At 42.4% G+C, this 22,528-nt stretch overlaps 2 protein-coding genes across 2 annotated transcripts in view; one reads left to right on the top strand and one right to left on the bottom strand.

Annotated features, from left to right (window-relative positions):
• FAM120B (family with sequence similarity 120 member B) overlaps window positions 1–22,528 on the top strand; it is a 235,724-nt gene that overhangs the window by 181,020 nt on the left and 32,176 nt on the right. The window lies entirely within an intron of this gene.
• The window catches only part of TRIM67 (tripartite motif containing 67), a 40,706-nt gene continuing 24,370 nt past the window's right edge, over window positions 6,193–22,528 (bottom strand). The window contains exons 8-12 of the mRNA XM_085315405.1: window positions 19,628–19,773; window positions 16,865–17,003; window positions 15,063–15,366; window positions 9,195–9,357; window positions 6,193–7,685 (exon numbers count right to left, since the gene is read on the bottom strand). Coding sequence (XP_085171531.1) covers window positions 7,620–7,685; window positions 9,195–9,357; window positions 15,063–15,366; window positions 16,865–17,003; window positions 19,628–19,773 — 818 coding nt within the window. The 3' untranslated portion in view covers window positions 6,193–7,619. The remainder of the gene's footprint in view (window positions 7,686–9,194; window positions 9,358–15,062; window positions 15,367–16,864; window positions 17,004–19,627; window positions 19,774–22,528) is intronic.

The following is a 22,528-nucleotide window of genomic DNA, read 5'->3' as shown; positions in this document are numbered from 1 at the left end:
ACTGATATGTGAAAGCCAGTACTGAATGAATAGCCAGTTAATTATTTGCAAAGGAGAACAGGGACCATCTTATTTTGCCTTTTTTCTGCAGCAGGATAGGGGGAATGAAGGAGAAAATAAATCTTTGCAGTCTCCCCATCTGTTCTGCAGGCCTCTTACACRCTCTTGTTTCCCAGTAAGCTAAAGCTATTGTGATTATCTTATTAACRGACACTTGCCAAGGTCGCCTAAGTGAGCTACGTGCCTTTTTCCCGGGGCTGAGCGTGCCACCTCTGAGCATGCTCAGGCCCTTCCAAGGCATCTACTTGATACAGGTGTGCAGCTCTAATATGACAGCTAATTTAACTGTCCCACAAAGTGTGATCGTTCCTGCCCAGACAAGCCTTCTGCATCCACCATGCAACTCTTATGCTGACCCGAAGGCCTTTCCAATCAGATCCTTCAGGTGACATACTTATTTTGAAGCTCCGCTCGCTCTAGCGTCAGAAACTTCTGGAGGCTGGGCAACCACGCAAGATGGGGGTAAGAGAGGGCAGAACTAAATAACACACCTCAGTATGCTCTGTAACTGGCATAAGCCAGAGGTAACGAAGTGGTGGTGAGAGGGAGAGATGTGTTATGCCAGTGAATCCAGTGTACGTGTTAAGCCCAGAGATGGATGATTTCTCTGAGGAAGACATCTTAGCTTTCCTCCACCTAACAGATTAGTTGGACTGTATTAATGAAGCATGTATCAGCAATTAGATATGCATCCTGCAYGACAGCCTTACATGCATTATTAAGTAGTAGTAATAAACAGGGTACTGATGCCAGATTTGTTGGCAATGTATTAAGAATTTATTTAGAAACTGTAAAACAGCATAAACTCATATGTCAGGTTTTCCAAAAGGGTAATAATAATATGCAAAGTTTTACTCAGACCAAAAGACAAAAAGCATTTTGTTTTCAATTCAAAAAATACAAACGTTTGCCACAGGTACAAAATTATAAAAAGTTGATATTCTCCTCTTGATCTGGTGACAGACACATACATAAGAGATGTATATTTCACCAGCTCTAAATTTATATAAGCTATGAGAAATGATGGTAAAGAACAAATATCATGGTTAAGAAGAAAACAGAAACAAGCTCTTGTCTTTCATTTAACAAGAAGTGAACACCGTTATCTTATTCCTTTGCACTTTTTTTGGTTGCCAACATTTAAATTAGTGTTATTCATGCTTCATAGAACAATCAGAAACTAATAGCAGTTCTACCTCATGCATTTATTCTAATATTCATCACAAAGACTTCTCACCATGCTTTCATTCAACTACTTAGAAGGCTTAGTATTTTTATTGACAACATTTAAGRAAGGGTGGTATCAGCCACCAGGATGAAAGAATGCAGTCTGGATCTATGTGAAAGCCAGTACATATATACATAATGTCTGAATCTATGTGAACACGCATATATGTGTGTTATGTATATATGTACTGGCTTTCACGTAGATTCAGACTGCATTCTTTCATCCTGGTGGCTGGTATGTGTGTATGCATATCTCTGCTGATCTACAAGAAAATGTAAGAAATCCTCAAATTAGTGCAGCAATTAACTTTGTGTAGTGTTTGCCCGGATTTGCCTGCAATAACAAAAACAACAAAACATCACTTAACGGAAGGGGAAAATGCTTCTAAGTACCTATTTCAGTAAAACACACATCTGCCTTCTGTGTTGTGCAAGGATGCAGAAGTCCTGCGCATTTAAATTTTTGTGGCTTGCATGGCTTCTGCATTTAAGAAGACCAAGTGCATCTTATTTGTAATGGACTTGTGCTTCAAGCTGCCACTGCAGCCATAGTGTGTGTGCAGCATCCAGTAGTACTGGACAGAGGAATTGCCAGAAATCTTGTCAACAAAAACAAGAAGCAACTCTTTATCTTTTTTTAAAAAAAAAAAAAAAAAAGACTCTCCATCTTTGTTTGGTAATTTTAAGTGATGAGTGCCCTTTACATTTGCACTGTGTTTGATTTGTTACCGTAACCTGTTGAAGGACTTGAAGTTGCAATCTCCCTTTCAAAGCTGATCTAGTCAGGATGTTTGGATTCTTAATATTACTTTGCTTGGTTCAAAGGTTAATGATTTGCTCTGCTATTTAAGTAAAAAATGCTGGAAAGCTAGTAAGGCCTGAGGTTAGGTCTAACAACTGTTTGCTCATTTTTCTGTTTGTTAGCGAAGAGTGTACTAGAATGCACCAAAATTAACAGGTTGTTAATTCCTTATGCCTTCTCACAGCAATAGGTAATGTGAGTTGTAGTCCAAAATACACCACATCTTGTTGGTAATCACAAACACAGTGTTTTTCATATAGTGGTAGTGGCAGCTTAGCTTTGATCTTTCTTTTTGACCTTGTTTATTAAATATTATCATATAAGAAAAAAAAATCTGTGTTATCACATTTCTTCTTGCTCTAGAACTAGGAAACTTGAGTACTAGGTGTTCTCTGCCATCCTTATTACAGTTTGAAAAGCCAAAATAAATAAATAATAATAATAAAAAAACTTACACAGGATGACAACAGAAATCACCAGTCAAGAATCATCTACAGCAGTACACTATAGTGGCATTATTTACAACACAATGGAATGTTATGCATATAATAAATTACATTAATACCTTTCCTCTTAAACTCTGATATATGTAAGCTCATGCTTTTTTATTTTGTTCAGTCCAATATATTTTGCTCTCTATACATTATAGGCAAGTGTGGGAGGTGATTGTGCTGTTTGCCTGTCTTTTCTTTTACAAGCTAAATTGCTTTCTAAATTCAAGATGCATCATAGTATCCTACTGTCCTCACTGACATTTATTTTATAGTGTATACCTTTCAACATCAGAAATAATAAGGGATTGTCAGCTAGGCCTGTGCTCATATTGACATTGAGTTTTAGCGAGAGATCTTCCTTGTTAGCTTTTTTTGAACTAATGAGGGGTAAAAAATGTAGTCAAAATGATATAGCACTGCCTTCTGTGGGAGGGCTGACAGTGTGCCAGCTGGCACAGTTTTTCTAATTGGTCTCACTAAACAGGGAAGTCTGCAGAGGWTGGAGCCAGGAAAAAGGTTCATAGGGGATAATGTTTGGGGCCACACGAGCAGATGAAAGCTAAGTCCCTTGTTGCTCTCCAGGCCAGCAAGTTTACTTTCTGTACTGCTGTAGAGACATTTCAAATGGACATATTAGGGAGTCAGACTTCATTCTGTTTATTAGGGAAGGGTTTGGTATTTAAAGCATTAAATCTATTTACAGCTATGTCATGTGAAGTCTGCATTGCAGTAGACAAGATTCATCCCAATGCAAAATGCTCTGCTCTCCTGTTTACATGGGACAATCTGTCCTCTAGGAGCAGAGGAGTCCCACAAAATGCTCATCTGTGCCTGTCTAGGTGTCTGGGAAGCAGGATGAGGAGCTGGGAGTCAGAGTGCCGCACAAATATCCCAAGGACTTGAAAGGAAGTAACAGACATCCAAAGCAGTCCCGTTTGGTGTCTGTGCTACTCTTYGGCCCCTGGGTTCTTCCTGCACAGCCAGCAACACAGTTTCTGCAAAGACTGTAGTACTAAAGGCGGGCTCCCTCCTACAGAAGGAATTTGGAGGTAACAAAAACTGGCACAAGAGATGCTGTAGAAAGCTAGATAGGTTTCTTTCCCTCCTCTATTTCCTCAAGCCATTGCAGAGTTGGAGCCCCAAAGGTGACTTGGGAAGAAATAGAGGAGAGAAGCAGAGGAGTGTGTCACTCGGGCACATCTCTGTGCAGACACTGAGATGGTGAATGTGCAGACCAGGGGGTTCATAACTAGAAAGACCTTGGGGAGTTACCTGCAGAGAAACAAACTACCTCCAGCTGGAGCAAAGGGGTGAACATTTCCCACTTTTCCCACCTGATGCTATTCWGTAAAGGGAAAATTCTGTGTTGGCCTAGGTTCGCGTGGCTCCCACTGGCATCTGGACAGTGTACATAAATAGTTGTGTGTGGAATAATTAGTCTCCTAGCATAATTCTAACTACTTAAGCATTTGTTATTGCTAATGAGACTGCCAAAATGCACCCAGCTGAAGCCATGAAACTACACTCTCTTGGGGTAACTTGGTTTATCACTGTGGACTGAAGCCAAGTCCTTGGAAGTGTACACAGCCAACAYGCATACCCACTTTGTTTAGAGCTAGGCTAAATTAGTATTACTAATACAGGATACCTRCTTCTAACTGACTTCCTTTTATTTTATTTGCTTTTGCAGTATGTTGAAAGGAGACATTTTATGAATGCTGGAATGTATAGAGAATAACGAATAAGCTTCTGTGAGCTTCTGTACATATCTGAAGCATATTCCCACCTACTGTCCATATTTCCATTACAGCTTAGTAACCTGTATCACTCGCTGCATTTTCCCAAAGGTACAACGCTCTAGGAACTGATACCAGTGCAATCATGAAAACCAAAACCAAGTACCACAAACACTTCTAAAAGACTTCTAAAACCCATTCAGAATTAATTTTAAACATCTGGCAATGGTTGAAGATTGGAAAGATTTAAGTTCATTTGAATTTTTTCACAGAGTTTGGGAGTATAGACASAGGTTCAGTCCTTTTTCCCAAGACAAGCTGTTCTTTTGCTTTTAATACTAAAAGTTAAAGTGGAGTGCCTTCCAGTATTAAAGTTATCACAGGATGTTTCCCAATATAAAAAACTATATGCTGTTTATGTACAGTATACCCATACACTGCTCTGACAGGCAATGCTATGCTCTCAAAGCCWATGCTGTGATTACAACTTCTACATTTGTAAAAGACAGTTTTACAACGAGCACACTCAAGAGGAAATTCAGGGTCCAGTAGCATTCTAGCTGAGGTAGGTTAAAACAGACCCACAGGATTAGAAAATCCTGCACRAGTTCATATGGTATTAAACAAACCAAAAATTTAAAGTTGTTTTCTGCTGTTAAGAAATCAAGATGAGCGTAGCACAGTTATTCCAATGTCTAAAAGTTGACTAGTACAATCCATTTCAGACTTTGAAGAAAGTACAGTTGCTTAAGCATTAATACATAAATGCTTAATACGTAAGTATTTAAGTTTTTGTGTTGGTGGTTCTCTTTCCTATGTCAGTCTTGACATCATTGAAGGTGCATTGCTGTTCTGCAGAAGCGGGCTGTAAGAGGATTAGTTGGTTACAGATAACCTGATCACAGACTACTTTTTGTTTGCGAAATGGCCTTTGACCATTTCATTCTGCACTGCCGCCTTTGCCCACGGTGGCTGAGAGGTGGGATGCCGTCGGTGAGGGTCCTGGCTGCTCAGCCACGGCGAAGCCTTGCCATCGCTCAGCACTGCCTGAGCGATGTGCTCGGGCTAGAGACAAACGTGCACCTGCAGCACTACGCGTGGTGACCAGCAGGCTGTCCCAGGAGAGGCCCGGGCTGTCTGTCCTGCAGCAATGGTTTGAGCAAGCAGTGAACTGGATTTTGGTTAGAATATTTGTTCTCAGGTTTAATAATTACATGTCTGATAGCACTTGTGTGTGTGTGTACACGTACGCTTGGAGAGGARAATGTATATAAGCAGTAGGATTAGAGAGAGGAAATAGTACATCAGTAGCACGTAAGAGTCTATGGTTTTCCTGCTTGACAGTCCTGCACTTAGGTAGGATCAGAATGGCTAAATCCTAGATGTTGTGGGCTCATGCAGCCTGCTGCATCTTGCTCATACACATTACTGCTGTAGGCACATGCTCCCATATGTTAATTTGGTTCAGAAGAAAAGACACACACAAACAAATCAGTGTGTTTTCTGGCAATARCATACAGGTGAAAGTGCCGTGGTTCTGGGAAGTTCCATGCCCATCAGACTTATGTTGTCACGAACAGCACCTGAAGTGGTTTCTTGTTTTCACAAGAGATGCAAGACACAGCCAAAATACAAAAGATTTATGTCCCAGTCCAGAAAAACTCTAAGGAGTGGATTTAACTTTAAGCCTAGGAGTCTCTCTTGCTCAAATGCTTCATTAGGATCAAAATATTATTTAGTTCAYCCTACTCTAATAGAAAATTAAGGCTTTTGATCTCAAAGCTACATTGGAACTACCGCTGCCCGGGACCTGTCAGGATCAAGGCTAGGAAGCGGCATTCCCCTACATGGTGCCATATTGCACCCTATGCAATCCCCTATGCAGGTACCATATTTAAAGAAATCTCTTATCAATTCAATTCAACTGTTTCCTGCACCCTTTTCAAAAGATCTGCTGGTAAGATGGGCTGACCTGCTGGAAAGCAGCTCTGCAGAGAAGGACCTGGGAATTTTGGTGGACAGTAAGTTGACCACGAGCCAGCAATGTGCCCTTGTGGCCAAGAAGGCCAAYGGTATCCTGGGGTGCATTRGGAAGACTGTTGCCAGCAGGTCGAGGGAGGTGATCCTGCCCCTCTACTCAGCCCTGSRGAGGCCTCATCTCGAGTMCTGTGTCCAGTTCTGGGCTCCCCAGGACAGSAGAGACATGAAGAGTGCAGGACTGGAGCACCTATGAGGAGCAGCTGTGAGAGCCAGGCCTATTTAGCCTGGAGAAGAGAAGTCTGAGAGGGGATCTTATCAATGTCTACAAATACCTTAAGGGAGGGTGTCAAGAAGATGGGGCTGAACTCTTTTCAGTGGTGCCCAGCAACAGGACATGAGGCAACAGGCACAAACTGAAACACAGGAAGTTCCATCTGAATATGAGGAAGAACTTCTTTCCTGTGAAGGAGACAGAGCACTGGAACAAGTTGCCCAGAGAGATTGTGGAGTCTCCTTCGCTGGAAACAGACAAAACCCACCTGGATGCGATCCTGTCTAACATGCTCTAGGTGACCCTGCTAGAGCAGGGGAGTTGGACTAGATGGTCTCCAGAGGTCCCTTCCAASCTCAGCTCTGACTCTGTGATAACCACAATTATATCTTCCATTTGTGACAGCGTGTACAATCATATTTAAATGAAAAACACTAAAATATATTGAGAATATTTTTCTATTTCTTGTGTGTGCATTCTGCAAATATAGTGGTGCKAGCTAAAATAAGCAAAAGTATGAAAGTATTTGGAAAGCAATCTTTTMCTTATTGAAGATAAGTGCAAGTTCTGCCACTGAATTCTAGGGAAATATAATCCATAGATTAATATAGTTTAGAGCCAGAAGGAATAATTATGGTCATTTGAGCTCCTGAATATAATGGACAAAGGAATCTTGCCCAGAAATTCTTTCACTGACCTCGCAGCTTCCACTTCAGCTGTCAAAACATACATTGTCTTGATTTAAGGACTTCRGGTGACAAAAGAATCCAGTTCACCCCCTGGTAATTTGTCCAGTCTTAGTCTTACACATTTTTCCTGCATTCCTAATAGCTTGCTGAGCACAAATCCAGCCATGAGAGAGAAAATGGCTGTTGGCTGTTAAAAATGCTGAGGGTTAGCTGCAACCAGCAGTTTACTCAGTGAGCAACATGCCATACAATATTTTAAGTTAGGGAAGAGAATGCTTTTTTACTGACTTACTGAGAAGTGCCAAATGACACTGAGAGAGCTTACAGAATCCAGCATATGTTGAGGCAGCAGGGGCTTCGCTAGTTGCTGGGCAACTTTGGCTGCTTTACACTTTGTGGCACCTCCAGTCCTGTGTGTAGAGTCACCTGCACAAAGAAGAAGTRCCACTTAGAAATAAAATGAGAATTGGGACAACCTCAGCAGAAAGCATTTGTGAAGGCTAAGAGCAAGCAAATGTCAGTGAAGGGGCTGTGGCACCTCACTTCCAGGCTCAAGTCCTCAAGAACACTTATGGAGATGATACTGAGCACCTTCCCCCCCCGCTCTTTCTTCAGTAGCGCATGGTCTGGAAACCACATGTCTTCATCTCTTCCCAGATCTAGCCACCAGATCTAGCAAGCCTCCATCAGTGCTGCTTGCTAGCCACAAGGTGGGCGGCATCTTTGTGTGAGGGCCTCTGAGTAATTCAAGGAAAAGATCACACAGTGAAGCTCCTGTATTAAATACAAGAAAATCCTGTTGTCTTTTCTGTCCTAGCAGGASAGAACGCAGGGCATTTTAGTGCTCCTGCTACAACCCTACCTCTCCACAAGGCCATGCTTCCCAACACAGAGGTGCCAGAGCACCTTTTAATAGCAAACATCTKCTTAAACTCAGTTTCCCTCTCTCCCTTGTCTGCCACTCTTTGCGTAACCTCTGTGGTGGTAAAACAAYGTATGCCATGTACTTACAGGTATTTAAAGGAATATAGGCAATTAAACTTGTAGGTGGGTTGTGAGCAAAAAATCTATGTGGAAAACAATCAGGTGCCCAGAAAAAACACCTGTGTCTTCCGTGTTGGTGCATCAAACACAATAATGCCATGGAAACTTCTTGAAGCATTTGGATGCCACCAGTAACTGATATTAAATGTTCATGGAATAATAAGGCCAGGTGAAGTTTCTGATTTCAGTCTGGCTGTTTTAAATGGTGACTATTTCTTCCATTCTTGGCTGCATTGGTCCTGCTTGACCTACGCTGACCTCCTTCAGTCCTCAGGCTCCGGGATGTCTCCGTAGGTTCCCCCTATACTGAGTCCCGCTTCTAGCCATATGCAGTAATCTTGAAGTAACAGAGAGCAATCCCCAAACTTCACAAAGAACAAGAATGACGTGTTGATTAGGTCTTCTTTGTGGGGCTAATTCTCTGACCTGTGTTGTCTTTGCTCTGCTTATCACTGTGCTGCTGAAATTTCTCTCTTTCCAATGTTAATCATCACCAAACACAAGATCTAAGAGTATTTAGGATAGTCATGGTTCTTAGTCAATCTGACAGAGGAAGYCTTAGCACTTTGCTGCTTTCTAAGTAAGTGGAGCATTGCAGCAACGTAAGTGCAGGAATTAGTTTGTGTGCGTGCCTGCATGCGTGCACACGCGTGTGTGTGTACTTTTTCTTGTTTTTACAGCATGATTCCTCACATCTTGGAGGCAAGGCAGAATGTTAAATAGAGTTCTCAAAAAAGTGTTAGTAGCCCAGATGTAAATCCGGGAAGGAAAGAGCCGCTATCCATATTGACTACCTACAAATGATATTACTAATCACAGCAGTAGTGCCAAGCAGCATACATTCTCCTTTAGATGAGCAGGATAAGTCAGATWGAGCTTCAGAAGACTTACCTGGACATTTCGATTGAGGCTTAATGCAGGCATGAAAACACCCTCAACATTTTCAAATGCTGGAGGCCCTTGCTGCTGCCCATTTATGTAAAAGGTCAGGTTGTGCTTGTTCAGATCCAGGAGCACACCAACAGTGGCACCTTTAGAAACTCCCCCTTCAGTCCTAAGAAACAAAAAGACCACATTCTTGATTTAATGAAGGTGGAGTGCCACGCTGCAGCTGCTCTCTCCATGACAGTGCAGCCTTAGTAAAGCAAAGGAAAAATGCAGCAGCACAGTGAAATGATTATTCCCACACTAGTTGACAATGGCCAAACTGCACCTTCTTCTGAAGCATGGGTACCACATTCATTGGAGCTTAACTGGGGTATTCTAAGGAGAAATTAGGTCCATCCCATCTCCAGTTGCCAGCTAAGAGCTGAAAATGGTGTCCAGAACTAGCAGGCTGACTACACRTGGACAGGGGTGCAGATCATTTCAGTGCTAAGCAAGCAGGACAGGAGTCTGGAGACACTGCTCTTCCAAATGTCCCTGCAAGAGTGGAGTGATGCACTGCAGAGAATGAAAAAGTACGGAGTTTGTTTCCCAGGATCTATTCTTGATTAMTATTTCTGCCAACAGCTCTAGACTCAGACTTCCGTAGCTCTGTGACTGACAAGGTGTCCTGCTGTTGGACTGAGAGCTCTTTCAAGTRTTGGGGCACTGTTATTAATATTAGTCATAATCAGTTGTGTCGGGAGCAGCTGCTGAGAGCTACCGTTGTATCAGAGCTTGCCATGACACATTCAGCCCGCCATCACATGCATGAATAATTTGACACAAATGCATTTTCCTTTGAGGGGGTTAGTCAAACTCAGTACCACTTTAAAAAGCCCTGAGCAAGAAATCTACCAGGTACACAGATTGGCCACAAGCTCTGGTACTTTGCACATATCATGGGGGCTCTGCCATGGGATTACAGCCTGACACGGTTTGCTCAAAGTAAATCAGATTTCAAGTAATTTGCAGAAGGAGAAGAAGCGACCCTCTYTTGTCCCCTGCCCTCCCCTCAGGCACGTACAATTCACAAGATAAATGCAATTTTAACATAGCATTTATGAGAATGGGTAGGAATAGATCAAAACATCAAAAAACGGGGGGGAGGGGGGGAAGGATCAAAATCCTATTAGGAATATAGTGCAGAGTACGGAATTTCCATCTTGTCCACTAGGTGGCATAAACTGTTTTCCTTTAGACTAACTTACGCGACACATGCCATTTCYTCCAAAATTAGAGAGAGTTTTACCTCTGACAACGAGGAAAATAGTATTCTGACTTCTCCATTTCAAGCTCTTCAAAGAATAACAGTATGGTTGAGAATCATGAATTTGGCCCTTAGATGTGTTAGATTTAAACCTATACAGTTCTGAGGTCTCTTTTATTTGTTTTCTAATACTATAAGCACTAACAGGTTTGCCTTTGAGCCTTTCTCCAAAACCATAGTGTATTGCTTTCCAAAAAAYGTAAGATGCTTACCTAACCCCAGTATCTGTTTTAGCTTATTTTTATTAAAAACACTCAGTAACATCATAAAACTCATGATGATATTGGGGAAGTGGCAGTACTATGGTCTAGAGCCATTTACAAACAGTTACTTTTCCCATTTAGGAACAACCTTGACTGTAGAGCCCCAGGCTTYATATCCTGCAGTGGTTCAAGATAGATTTTATGACAGCTTTTTAAATGACATTGATTCTCTCAGGCCACAGAAATGGCAACGTCGCCTTTTTGAGGTTACTGTGCTCGTTCCTACACAGTCAGCTAATTTACTTCTGGAGGGCTAATTAGCTGTGTGCTAAACGGTGACATTGCGTGAGGGTTCTCCGCTGCCCCGGGGGAAGCCCAGGCAACTCTGCTGGCGGAGCCGAGCCGAGCCGAGCCGAGCCGAGCCGAGCCGAGCGGAGTGGGGCAGGCTGGACCGCACGACCCCGCCGAGGCTCCTCCAGCACGCCAAGGGGAGCAGGGGCAGAGCGGAGGGACGGGGTCTCGGCCGCGGCTCTCGCGGGCCTCGAGCAGGCGCATCGCCCCGTTCCTCCGCCTCCACCTCGCCACGGTGAGCAACAAGTTCTGACGGGGTAAAGCCCAGGCAAAGCAAGCGAGTGCCCGCGCTTTGCCACGCTGCCTGCAGGCAGGCTGGACCCGTCCTGAGGCCGGGCAGCTCCTCCTCCATGTGSCAGCACATGATGGAACTGCTGCTTCACAGTAATACATTTTTAAAYGACTTACAACAGCTATACTTCAGGCTCATAATCTGCAGGCCATACTAAAGGAAAATACACCTTTTTGTTACAGTATTTCTTCAATAAATACTCAGCATTTATTAAATTAYAATCAGCTTTTGCAGATGTACACTATTCTTTCATTATTTCAAGTAAATCCCAATTCTCCCACCTCTTCTCACACAGTCCTGCAAATATTTATTTATTTCTGTGTATAATACAAAGTGCTGGGTGCTGACTGTGCACAAGTGTTATGGGTAAGTCTAGACGGCCTGAGTAAAGATTAAGAAAGACTAAGAAATTTGGCTACCATGAAAATGCCATTGTCTGTTGCAGCAGAGTTTGTTATTTTAAGCACACTTTCAGCGGCAGTTCAGAAAATTTGCAAAAGAGGACAGCCATAAGTTTCACTATTATTGAAAAATAAATCTTAACAGTTTATGAATGCTGTTTAAAAAAGTAAAAAGCTTAACAGTATTTTTCGGTCAATTATAATATTTTTGTTTGATCGATGCCTACCCTGAAGACCTCTGAAGTCAGTGAAGAGAACCCTCCAGATAAGTGGGTTTTTAGATGACACTCTAAGTTCTCTGAATTTTGACTTCTYCCGCAAGATTGCTAATCACTATATTTTAGTATAAAACATGTTTGTATGATTTCTGTCTCTTTCTTTACATAACAATGTCATGGYCATTACCTATACTGCAAGGTATTCCCGCTTTTGGGAACTTTGCCAAGGAACAGGTCCATTGCAAAGAATGCTAGTGCCTCTAGGCAACGGGCATACAACACCTCTGGTGTGAATTCGTATTTCCAAAAACAGTAAGACTGAAAGGTACCTCAGTAATCCACACCCCTGCTCTAAAGCATGTTCTTAACCGATGTTTCCCCAACCCATTCTTAAAGGTCTCCCTTGTTTTTTCCAGCGTTAGTTTCTTCTCTTCGTGCCTGTTCTTCTAGCATGACAAAACTCAACCCTAACCTGCCAGTTTTCAAGAATGTACATGTGTCCCGATTTCTTATGCTAAGGGTCAAAAGAACAGGAAAGYACTCTCAGCTTGACAGGTTCCACAACCAGGTCCTTTAAGCTCCATCTCTGCTTATCCTTGGAGCCATTCCTTTATGTCTTCCCCTAGCTTACTCTCATAAAGATTCAGGATGCAGTGATTACTAAGRCATAGTCTCCACCACAATAACATATGAGAGGCTAAAGGCTGAATATGTTTCTTTGGACGGTGAYGCTGTGCTGTCACGTTCTTGTCCCCAGTGGGAAACAATAACTAGACAGCGACAACCACAAGACTACTACACCTAATGAGTTARTAAATTGACCTACTTGATTGTCATGGTTAAAAATATAACGCCTAGACCTAAATCCATTGAAGTGCATGTGATTTCATGAGAATACGCGCCCTTCGTAAGTGTACTTCACTTGAAAGAACATGCCACTGRTCCGTCCATTTTTTGCACTTGCCTGTAAAAGCTCTGTGTTTGCTCTAGTGAAAAATGGGAAACTGTCATCAACAGCAATTACTTTGTCCTCCTGTTTAACCAGAAAGACTGGAAATCAGAAGTGTTTCCATTGTTTGTGTTTCCAAGAAAAAAGTATGCTTTTGCTTAGCTGCTGTGTAGCTTGCCTGAAGGCCTATGCCTAGGACCAAATCCATAAAATAGGTTTCTGGGACAGCAGCACACAGAACGTTTGCCAGAATTTTTCTAGAAAACATAAGCTGTTTCACAGAGCATTAAAATTAATACAGCTTAACATTACTTCYGCCCTAAATCTAATCAAGATATTAAAGGGACAGAGAACCTTTTCATAGCTTTATCATGTTGATGTTATTTTACTCTATTCTGATTTAGGACACAATCTAAGGCCTCTGGAGTCACTGAAAATATTTCTATTGACTTCGGATAGCTATGGATCCAGCTACAAAGTTCTTCTACCTGTCTATAATGAACTGCAAATCAAAATGAGYATGAAATATTCCAGACTACTTTGTTGTTTCATGTTTATCATTTGTAATTCTGTTTAAGTAACAGAATAAAAAATGAGTTATGAATTGGAGCAATGGAAGACTAGTAGATGGCGCTCACTGCTCTTGGACCCCCCCCTCTTTTTTTTTTTTTTAGTAACTCACGATCAAAGAGTTTATACTTCAAAAACTACCTAGCAATTGCAGTATACTTATTTCAAATACAAACATGTTTTAGAGTACACATGACTGTATTCAAAAGGAGACATTAAAATCAGCTTTAGGGCACAGCAAATGTTGGCATGAACTTATCTCTTTAAGGAGATAATACAAACATTCAAGCATTTTTAAAATCACTGCAAGCTTCTCTTCTAACCATTTGGTATTAYACAAAAAACATCTGACCTAATGGCTGTGGAACGCCGGCTAGCACAGTTAGTAGAAAGCTAAAATCATTTTGATTCATGCTCTGCCACAGATCTGCTATGTTATCTGTAAATGAATTTCCCATTGAAATAGAATAGGCATACAAATACTTAGATCATTTTCCAAAATATACAATGGGCTCCAGATCCTAAATCACACTCCTTAGCCAGGACCTTTTCAATGGTCTTGGTCCCTTCAGTACTCAGCCGATCTTCAGCTGGAGCCTAATCCTCTTATGGGAAACTGAGAACAGAGCAGCTCTGTGCTGGTGGTACACCAGAGAGCTTCAAGGGAGGCTGCCTGYGTCTCCCTACGCAGTGCAGCATCACGTCAGAGAAACCACAGCTAGGACCAGGCAGAGTTAACTACTGCAAGCACTGAAAGCCATGCAACCACATCAGCACAACATTCACTCTGCTCTGRTATGTATTGTCTCTACGTGATCCGGCCCCGCAGCTACTGGTTGAGCTTCAACTACAAGACCTCTCCCCGCTGCTCTGGTGCACAGAGCACATCACAGATGCACTGATCTCATGAAAGGCGGTTTTGGTAATGACGGCTAAAGGGCTTTCTCAAATCCTTCTTTTACAAACTGGCTGTACTCGCTGAGACACTTTTCAAAGCTCTTCAATACATCAGCTCAATCAGCTGGAAGTTGTCACTTAGTCCTCACCGGGAAACATTCCCTTGTGCCCAAACCATGTTAGGTGTAACCTACCATATTACGTTTAATCAGCTTTCGTGACTGGCAACAAAAACTTATGTTAAGACAGGAAATTACCAGTGTGCTCGCCTAATTRTTATGCAACCCTGCAGCCAAAAATCCTCCTAGGGAAGAGAATCAATCATCTTTCTGCTTGCACTTCTCCAGCAATGGAAGAGACATCCAGCATTTCAGACTGTTGGGCTTTTGCCTACTGACACTGCGGGTGGGACACACAGTAACTGGCTTAAATCACAGCAGGGGAGATTCAGGCTAGATCTCAGGAGAAACCTGCTAACAGTGAGGGTAAGAAACACSAGCACTGAATGCTCTGCACGATGATGATGTTGCTGTCAGCAGTGATTTTTAAGAACAGGTGAGACAGACTGCCRTCGTGAAGAAAACAGGTACAATCAGCAGGGAGACGGACTTGCCGAGATCCCTTCCTCTGTTGCAAAGTGGAAAAAACAATCAGTAATGCAAAAAGCGTGTAGACGGGGCTTACCGATTGGTGTGGGAATTGCAGTGCATAAACCAGCTGCGATTGTTGTCGACGTACATGGCCCACGCTTTGTCGTCCTTGCCTAGCATCATGTCTTTGACTACGTTAATCCTGGCAATACCGAAAGCTGGATCCGGATGGTTATCATAGCGGTCCACGTGCAGTTCCCAGTAATGCACTCCCTTGGAGAAGGCCGCTGTGCCGAGAACTACCCGGTCATCGTAGCTATTGCAGGTGGCCGTCTGGTTGTCATTCGATAGCACGATGTCTCTGTGAGCTGAGGAGGGGTCGAAGGCGAACCAGGCCACTGCGCAGGGCAAAAAAAAAAAAGAAAAGAAAAAAAGAAAAGAAAAAGGCGGCATTACGGCAGAAGGGGCTGTGTTGAAGTGTCACCTGCTTTACTGCAATTCGGAGGCTGAGTCTACCTTCCTCAGGCCCCCGCTCGGGTGCCAAGCTCTGCGTGTTACTGTAGGCGCTTGCACGGGGTTGCTTTGCAGGGCTACTCAGCTGCTTTAGGGGGGAGGAAAGGAACGCTTCATACAATCTCCACAGCCTACGAAAATTCGAAAGACGTTTTTCCGTTCATTTAGCTTAAAGGCGCTGTGGAAGTGTAAATTACTTATGTGCCTTACGTTATCTGTGCATGTCTCTAAGAATGTGAGCTTCTAAGGGCAGAGACTGTCCTCACACAGCATCAACAGCCGCTGAGGAGACCGAGGCTTCTCCATAGGATAGCAGCTGCTCACATAAGTAAATCAGTTCAGGACTGCCTTCAACGGAAATGGATTTTCAGTGTGTCCATGTTGGTCAGGACTGATTTCACTAGTTTATCACAGGAAAAAAAATAAAAATGAGAAAAAGCTCTTAAAGTATAAATATTTTATACTGGCTTATTTTGACAATACAGCATAAAAGTGGAAGTGATTACTCCCAGCGTGTGCTTCTGGATTYGTTACAATATCATTAATGAAGATGAACTTCCTGTAATGCTCATATGGATGTCAAGTATAATTACACAGGAACATGCATGAATTCCCATCCCTGTCTTATCAAACCTTACTGTGAAATTGTATCAGTAGTGAAGAAAAACACAAGTGCTAAAGAATGATGGAGAAGTAGAGGCAGGGAGTTGCATACAAATATGCTCAGTGTGTTGCATAATTGCTTCTGTGTGCCAAAACAAATCAGGATCTTTAATTAAACCCCAAACCTCTACGACAAAATAAAAWTTGCGTAATTTGAAACCTGAAGTGTTGTTGACAATGCAAAATCCCCCAAAGCCTAAATAAATGGACTAGTTTAATTTTATAGTTAGTGAATTTAGGGCTGAATTGTTCCCCCCACACAATGCAGGTTCAGTCTTCAGCCCTGGTCCGCTACAACGGCCAACAGAATAGACCAACAGCTGCATATGCTTTTAGGCATCGACTTCTGCATATATGCTTGGCGGAGCAGGGCATCTGTATGTGCGTTAGATCCAATCAGACTGGAAAAGCGTGCACACAGAAGAGAGGCATGCAGTTTGAGGGACATGCTGGGCAATCCTCTCGCTCCCACGCAGCAGGGACAGCAGGAGCAAAGCCCTGCCCCACTGCTCTGCCTTCTTCAGCCCTGACCCGGAGCTTCATGCTTGGAGGGGAGCTCTGTCCTTGCAAGCTCAGTGCCTGACCTCTCCACTGAGYTCATCCATATTCTCTATGCTGATCAGTGCCAAATATATTAGTGGATTTAATGGGATGCAAGGATCCCGCCACCGAGACCTGCAGCTTTTCAGTTACAAATTGGCAAAAAAAAAGAAACCTCACCATCCGATGTCTGTAAAACAACTGTCTTGCTGTAAGGACCAACTCCTGATGAATTAAAAGCTTTGACTCTTGCATTATAAGTACTGTTGAAATGAAGGCCATCAATTGTACAGAGAGTCTCCTTGCCAACATATACTTCCTAAGCATTGCAAAAAAAAAAAAGAGAGAGAGAGAGAGAGAGAGAGAGAGAGAGAGAGAGGGAGAGAGAGAGAGAGAGAGAGAGGGGAACACAGTTTAACTGTTTCTCTGTACCTCATGATCACACAGTAAGACTTCTAAATATAAATCACGTAAAAAGCTTGCCATTGCTTCAGAGAAGGTAGAGTTTATGCTGTTAAAACATGGACAACTACAGCAGAGGAGACATCAAGGAAGATCAGCAGTGAACACAGTAAGGTAAAGCTGGGAGGGTACACCAAAAAAGAGCAACACAAAAAAWTATTTTTTGTACTCTTTTCCTAAACATCTATTCCAAAATACTACTTTGGACAGTAGTCCCACTGTTAGGTCCACCGTGGCCATTCTTACACAGATTTATGTAGGACAAAAATAAAAAGAGGACAAGTGGAAGAATGAAGAAAAAGTAAGCATAGTTTTATTCTGTCAGAAAGGTTGTCTCATGCCTTTGTCAAAATACAATTTTGAAACTTGTAACTACAGAGCTAGAGGAAACCAAACTTCTGAAGATTAGGATCACATGATAAAACAGCAGCTAAAGCAGAGGCATGATAAATGTCTGAAATTATGTATAAAACAGCAAGCTCTTGCATAATGTGAATTATTTCAGGAGGAGGAAAATCAAGGCCTTTCYACCACYGATTTCTCTGATTCTGTGAAATCCATAGATAYATGGYAGCAAAGGCCCTAAAAAGCTTCARACTGTGACTAAGCAGAGCATTTAGRCCCCAATTCAGKAYGACACTTAGGTATATGCCCAGGAGTAGTCCTGCCGCTCTCTGCTATGAASCTATAGTGAATTAAGTATGYGATGAATAAGAAAGGGATTACTTAAGTTTACAGCAGGACATGTGTTTCTCCACGTTGCTACAATGGCAGTAGCTACAAGTAGCAAAGTGTCTTGRGTCCTGAGCTACTCTGCGATCTTTCACAGAGAGAAAGAAAAGTTTTAATAAAGCAGTTGTTTATCTCCATATTATAAAACACACCATGTTGGTGAAAAGTTGTATTTGTTGGACTACTCTCACATCTAGATCATAATCCTAGATCTTTAAGGACTGTGATCATTTCATACCTTCTTAGCACAAAATCTTGACACAGCAGCATTGGCAGTCCTGAAACCCTCACTAGCTATAAAACCTCCCACACAAATGGACCAAGATGCATCCTCACCTTGGATATGTGCCAGCCTGAGATCTTGTTTATTCCCAGGTATTTATTTAGATGTCAATACAACTTGAAAAGGCTTATCCAAGACACTCAAATTCGTAACACTTCGTTCATAACATCTCATTCATAACACTGATAACATGCTTGCCTAGTAATATTAACTATATCAGCAGCTCTCAGCCAGTCATTCACAGAGACACCTTTTCACACRTTCACTTGTGGAAACCAGCCTCTTCAAACACATGTGAAACAATATTTGGACCAAGTAATCATGGAGAAGTTCCAAAAACCCAGTGCCCTCCTCAAAATACTCCTCTCATTAGAAGAGGGGCATCCAAATCTGCCTTTATGGTTTTGGATGGAGCAGTTTGGCACAGRGAGGCAGTTGTGCAGATGGAACAACATCGGTACATTTTCAGCTTTAGACACCTTTAGGTACTAGAGACCTTAGGTTTCTAGTGGAAAGCCAGTCTGCAGCTCCCAAAGAAATGGCATCACATATTCTTGACAAAATTTCCTGTTTGTGAAAAGAGCTGCTGCATCTGCGGTGACCTCCAAATGGTTTCAAGGCATTATCCCCTAGGGAATGCCATGGGCTAGTCCAGTCCTGGAGCAATAAAGGCATGAACAACAGCAGCAAGTCTGCCTCTGGAGGAAAGGCCAGGCCACAGCTTCCAGCAGGACGTGGCTGGCCAAAAGCCAATTGAGTTATTGCTYATCAGGATGTGGAGAGAGGGGCAAGAGTCTAGCAGCACCTCACACTTGCAAACAGGAGTAAGTAGTTGTGGAATATAAGGTCTGGTGGGATAGCACTTGGGAWGCTTTCCCATACTTACCAACACCGTCGCAGCCATGTTGGAGGAAGGCTTTGGGGGCAGGTTTAGCTCAGTTGGTTAGAGCCTCATCTCATCCACACTCAGCAAAAGATTTTAAAAAATCTGATATTTTTATGCGGGATCCATTTTTTACTCAGAAAACCATGCAAATTTTAATTGCATTTATTGACCAAGAAGTTCAGCTGTTGAAACCAGAATGCTAGAGTAGGGGCTTCGAAGAAATCTCTGGTTTGTGGACTGTACCGCTTTCAGCTCCTGYAGATAGTATAGGATTTTCTCCTCTGGTATGCTCCACGTGGGTCACACAGTAGATAGGGTAGTGACCTGAAATTCCACCTCAACAAGGCCCTCTTTGCCAGAGCCTGAAGAAGAACATCAGCCAAACTTCCTACCCAAGCCAGSGATTCCTCTAAAGAGCAGAATCTGTACCCAGGGTTTTCTAGATCCATGCAGCAGAGGCAGGGATACTTTGCCAACCTTCACTACCCCCTTCCCCTCCCCTTCAGACAGACACAAATCCACATCCTGAGGAAACTTCAACACAAAGAAAACACAAATAAAGGCTGAATGAAATTCTCACTCGGAATTGGCCACCATCTCCATCATCAAGTTCCAAGATATAACCCTCCACTGGGTTGTGGCTCAAAGGTGGCATCCTCCAGGCCAATGTCACACTGTTGTTTCGGGTGCAACACTTCTCCAGCTGCAGTAATGGGACGGGTGGCACTGTAACAGGAACTGAGTACAGATTAGTGTAACTCTGCCCTAACCCATTAGTTYGTGCTGTGAGCAAGGTGATGACTGCTCACAGGASAGGCAACATGAGTTAGGAATAGGCTGGTAAAAAAAAATGTTTCYTTTTCCTTCATTAAAACAAAACCCGGCAAAAACTATGTAACAAAATGTTGTTSTTTCATTGGGAATACTATTTGGCTGAAACAGAAATATTTAGGCTGAAACATTTTTATTTGGAAATGCTTCTGTGGTGCCTCATAACAACTACAGCTTGGGAGTCTCACATCTGGTTTCCTTTCCGGGGGTCACCCGCTGGAAGAGTTTTTTCTCGTGTTACAGGAGTTTTGCCCCTCCRTCTCCAAGAGGAGAGCTGGAACAGCAAACAGCAGAGGCAGGGGGTGTCYTAGACTGCGGAGCCACATGGGAGATGCCGTGTAAGGGAGCCCAGTTCACAAGSAATGGGGACATTAAACAACATAATAGCCACTCCTTAAAACACTGCGGTGAGATAAACGTGGAATTCTACTGAAAGCAGAAAAATGATTTTTCACAAAAATTTTTTAAATCTAATCTAAAATCCTTAGTTTTTCATCAAAATCATTTTGGATAGAAGTATGGTAGCTATACGTAAAAGAAACTCTTAAAGAAAATTGTTCCAATTGCAGCTTTTATCTAAATCCCTAAGTTCAGATAGCAAGAGGAACTTCAGCATCACAGGAGACTGCTTTTCGCTCCATGCATCTGGAAATTACAGATGTGAATTTACCTACAGATATGTTTTTTTATTGTGTGGCCCAAGACAAACACCAAAAGGCTGTTAACCAGACCAATAGCTCAAAAATAAATGCAGTAAAATATTCAGTTATGCCTCTGTGGAGAAAAAGCCTGTCCACCATACCACATCAAATTAAACTCTCACTGTTCTCCCTTCACTGGAAATTATAAAGTGAAATTTCCGTCTTCCGGAGATAATTGGCATGTAGCTTATGTAGGTACCATTGAAATCTCAGAGGTAAAGTGGGATGTAAGTGATGCACAGGCCCTAGCCTGGTCTTCTGCCAAAGGCTGAATTTCATCGTTCAGGATCATTTCTGCAGAATGCCACTGTCTCTTGCAGGGGCTGAGTGCTCCGAGCATTGACTCAGCTCTTAAAAATGTCAATTTGCTTTTCTTTTATCTACCCCACTCTAAGCCTCTAGATTATTTTCTGCATTCTGTCTGTATAAGATCAAGCCCTTGAGGCGTTCTTTGGTCCTACTCTACTTCTCTGTATAAAAAAGGACTGTTTACATTTTATGCAACAAGTACTCTGCGGGAAAATGGTTACTGTTATGTCATGAAGCTAAATCTTCACCTCCACTTCAAAAGTGACATAAAAGTCGGTTATCATAGTTGTGACCAACAATACAGAAGCTACTGTGGCCTTGCGTTGGTATTAGCCACCTCTGCACTGAGCTCAGGTGTTTTTCAGCTCAGAAGTGTGGGATGAAATAAAAGAGCTTTATAGATAAGCTCTTGAAGGTTTTTCCATAAAAAGAGAAGAAGAAAAGCCTTGTGGCTTTTTCTTCATCATTAAGGATGATTTGAAGGGTATTATAAATAAAAATCTGCTTGTTTTTTCATGTGAAAAGTTCAGGCTGTGTTCTCTCTATAAGGCACTGTCTCTACAGAAGCAGCAGCAATGTGACAAGAGTCAAAAAAAAAAAAGAAAGTGAGGATTTCAGAGCTAATGAGAATTTTAAATGAAACATTTAAGTTGGAGGCTTTGTTTGTGTTTGTTAGCATGTATAATTTCAGTGATTAACGAAGCTTGGAGAAGATACGGCTGTGTCAGCCATCCACACTCCTGCCACTTTCGTAAAGCTGTTAAGGCTCTCAGGAGGCATTCACCAGGTCCTCTCTGCTTCAGAGACTCCCTCTGGCAAAACCAGATGACGAGCTAATTCTTGAAATTTATAAAGTGCAAAATTATCAACACTCCCACACCCCCAATAAAACGTCAAAATTGCACCTCTCCGATCTCCTGCCAAAAGCTCTTTGAAGCTCTTCTACTGAAGGGAAGTTTTTAGGGATTGTTCACATAAGGCAAAAAGGTGAAAAAAGAGCAGAATTCTTGGGCAAGGAAAACTTGTTCGTAATTCACTTCTAATTCTTGAGGCAGGAATGTCATGCAGGATTAGAATACGTTTTCATATTTTAAAATGCAGTTGTTCCCATTTCCTGAAGAGAATATGAAACTTGGCCCTATGTATATGATACCATGCGGAAGGCCTGGGCTTCATTACTTTGTCACTGGACACTCAAGTTTGTGCGAATAATCTTCACCAACCTCCTACTCACACTGGGCCAGCCTGTGACCTGAACTGTACGGCCACGTAGCAGTTCAAGGAGGGGTAAGAAACTCCCACAAAGCACCTGCCCAGCTTTGCTGGATTAAACTTGCTACAGTTTAAACTTGCTCCTGCCTCCCTCCTACATCCCCCAGACAGGGATGGGCAGAGATTTACCTTGACCTCAGATTGCCTCTAGGAGGGGAGGGGGTGAAGTCTTGTAGAAGTCAAAGGAAAGCGTACAGAGAGTTGAGTAACTAGGACACTGAGATACGCTTCATAGCGAACAGCAATGTGACAACGCTAAAAGAAAAATGTAGGCTAACTAGCAGAACAAAAATGAAGATTTAGATGTTAAATTAGAGCACTGTCCCACTTTTTGTGCAACTTAGTGTCCTCTAGAGGGTTTCTGAAAG

This window comes from Rhea americana, unplaced genomic scaffold, assembly GCF_003343005.1.
Source record: "Rhea americana isolate MKP2758 unplaced genomic scaffold, rheAme1 scaffold_43, whole genome shotgun sequence".
Lineage (NCBI taxonomy): Eukaryota > Metazoa > Chordata > Aves > Rheiformes > Rheidae > Rhea > Rhea americana.
This window is presented reverse-complemented; position numbering and strand designations above follow the sequence as displayed.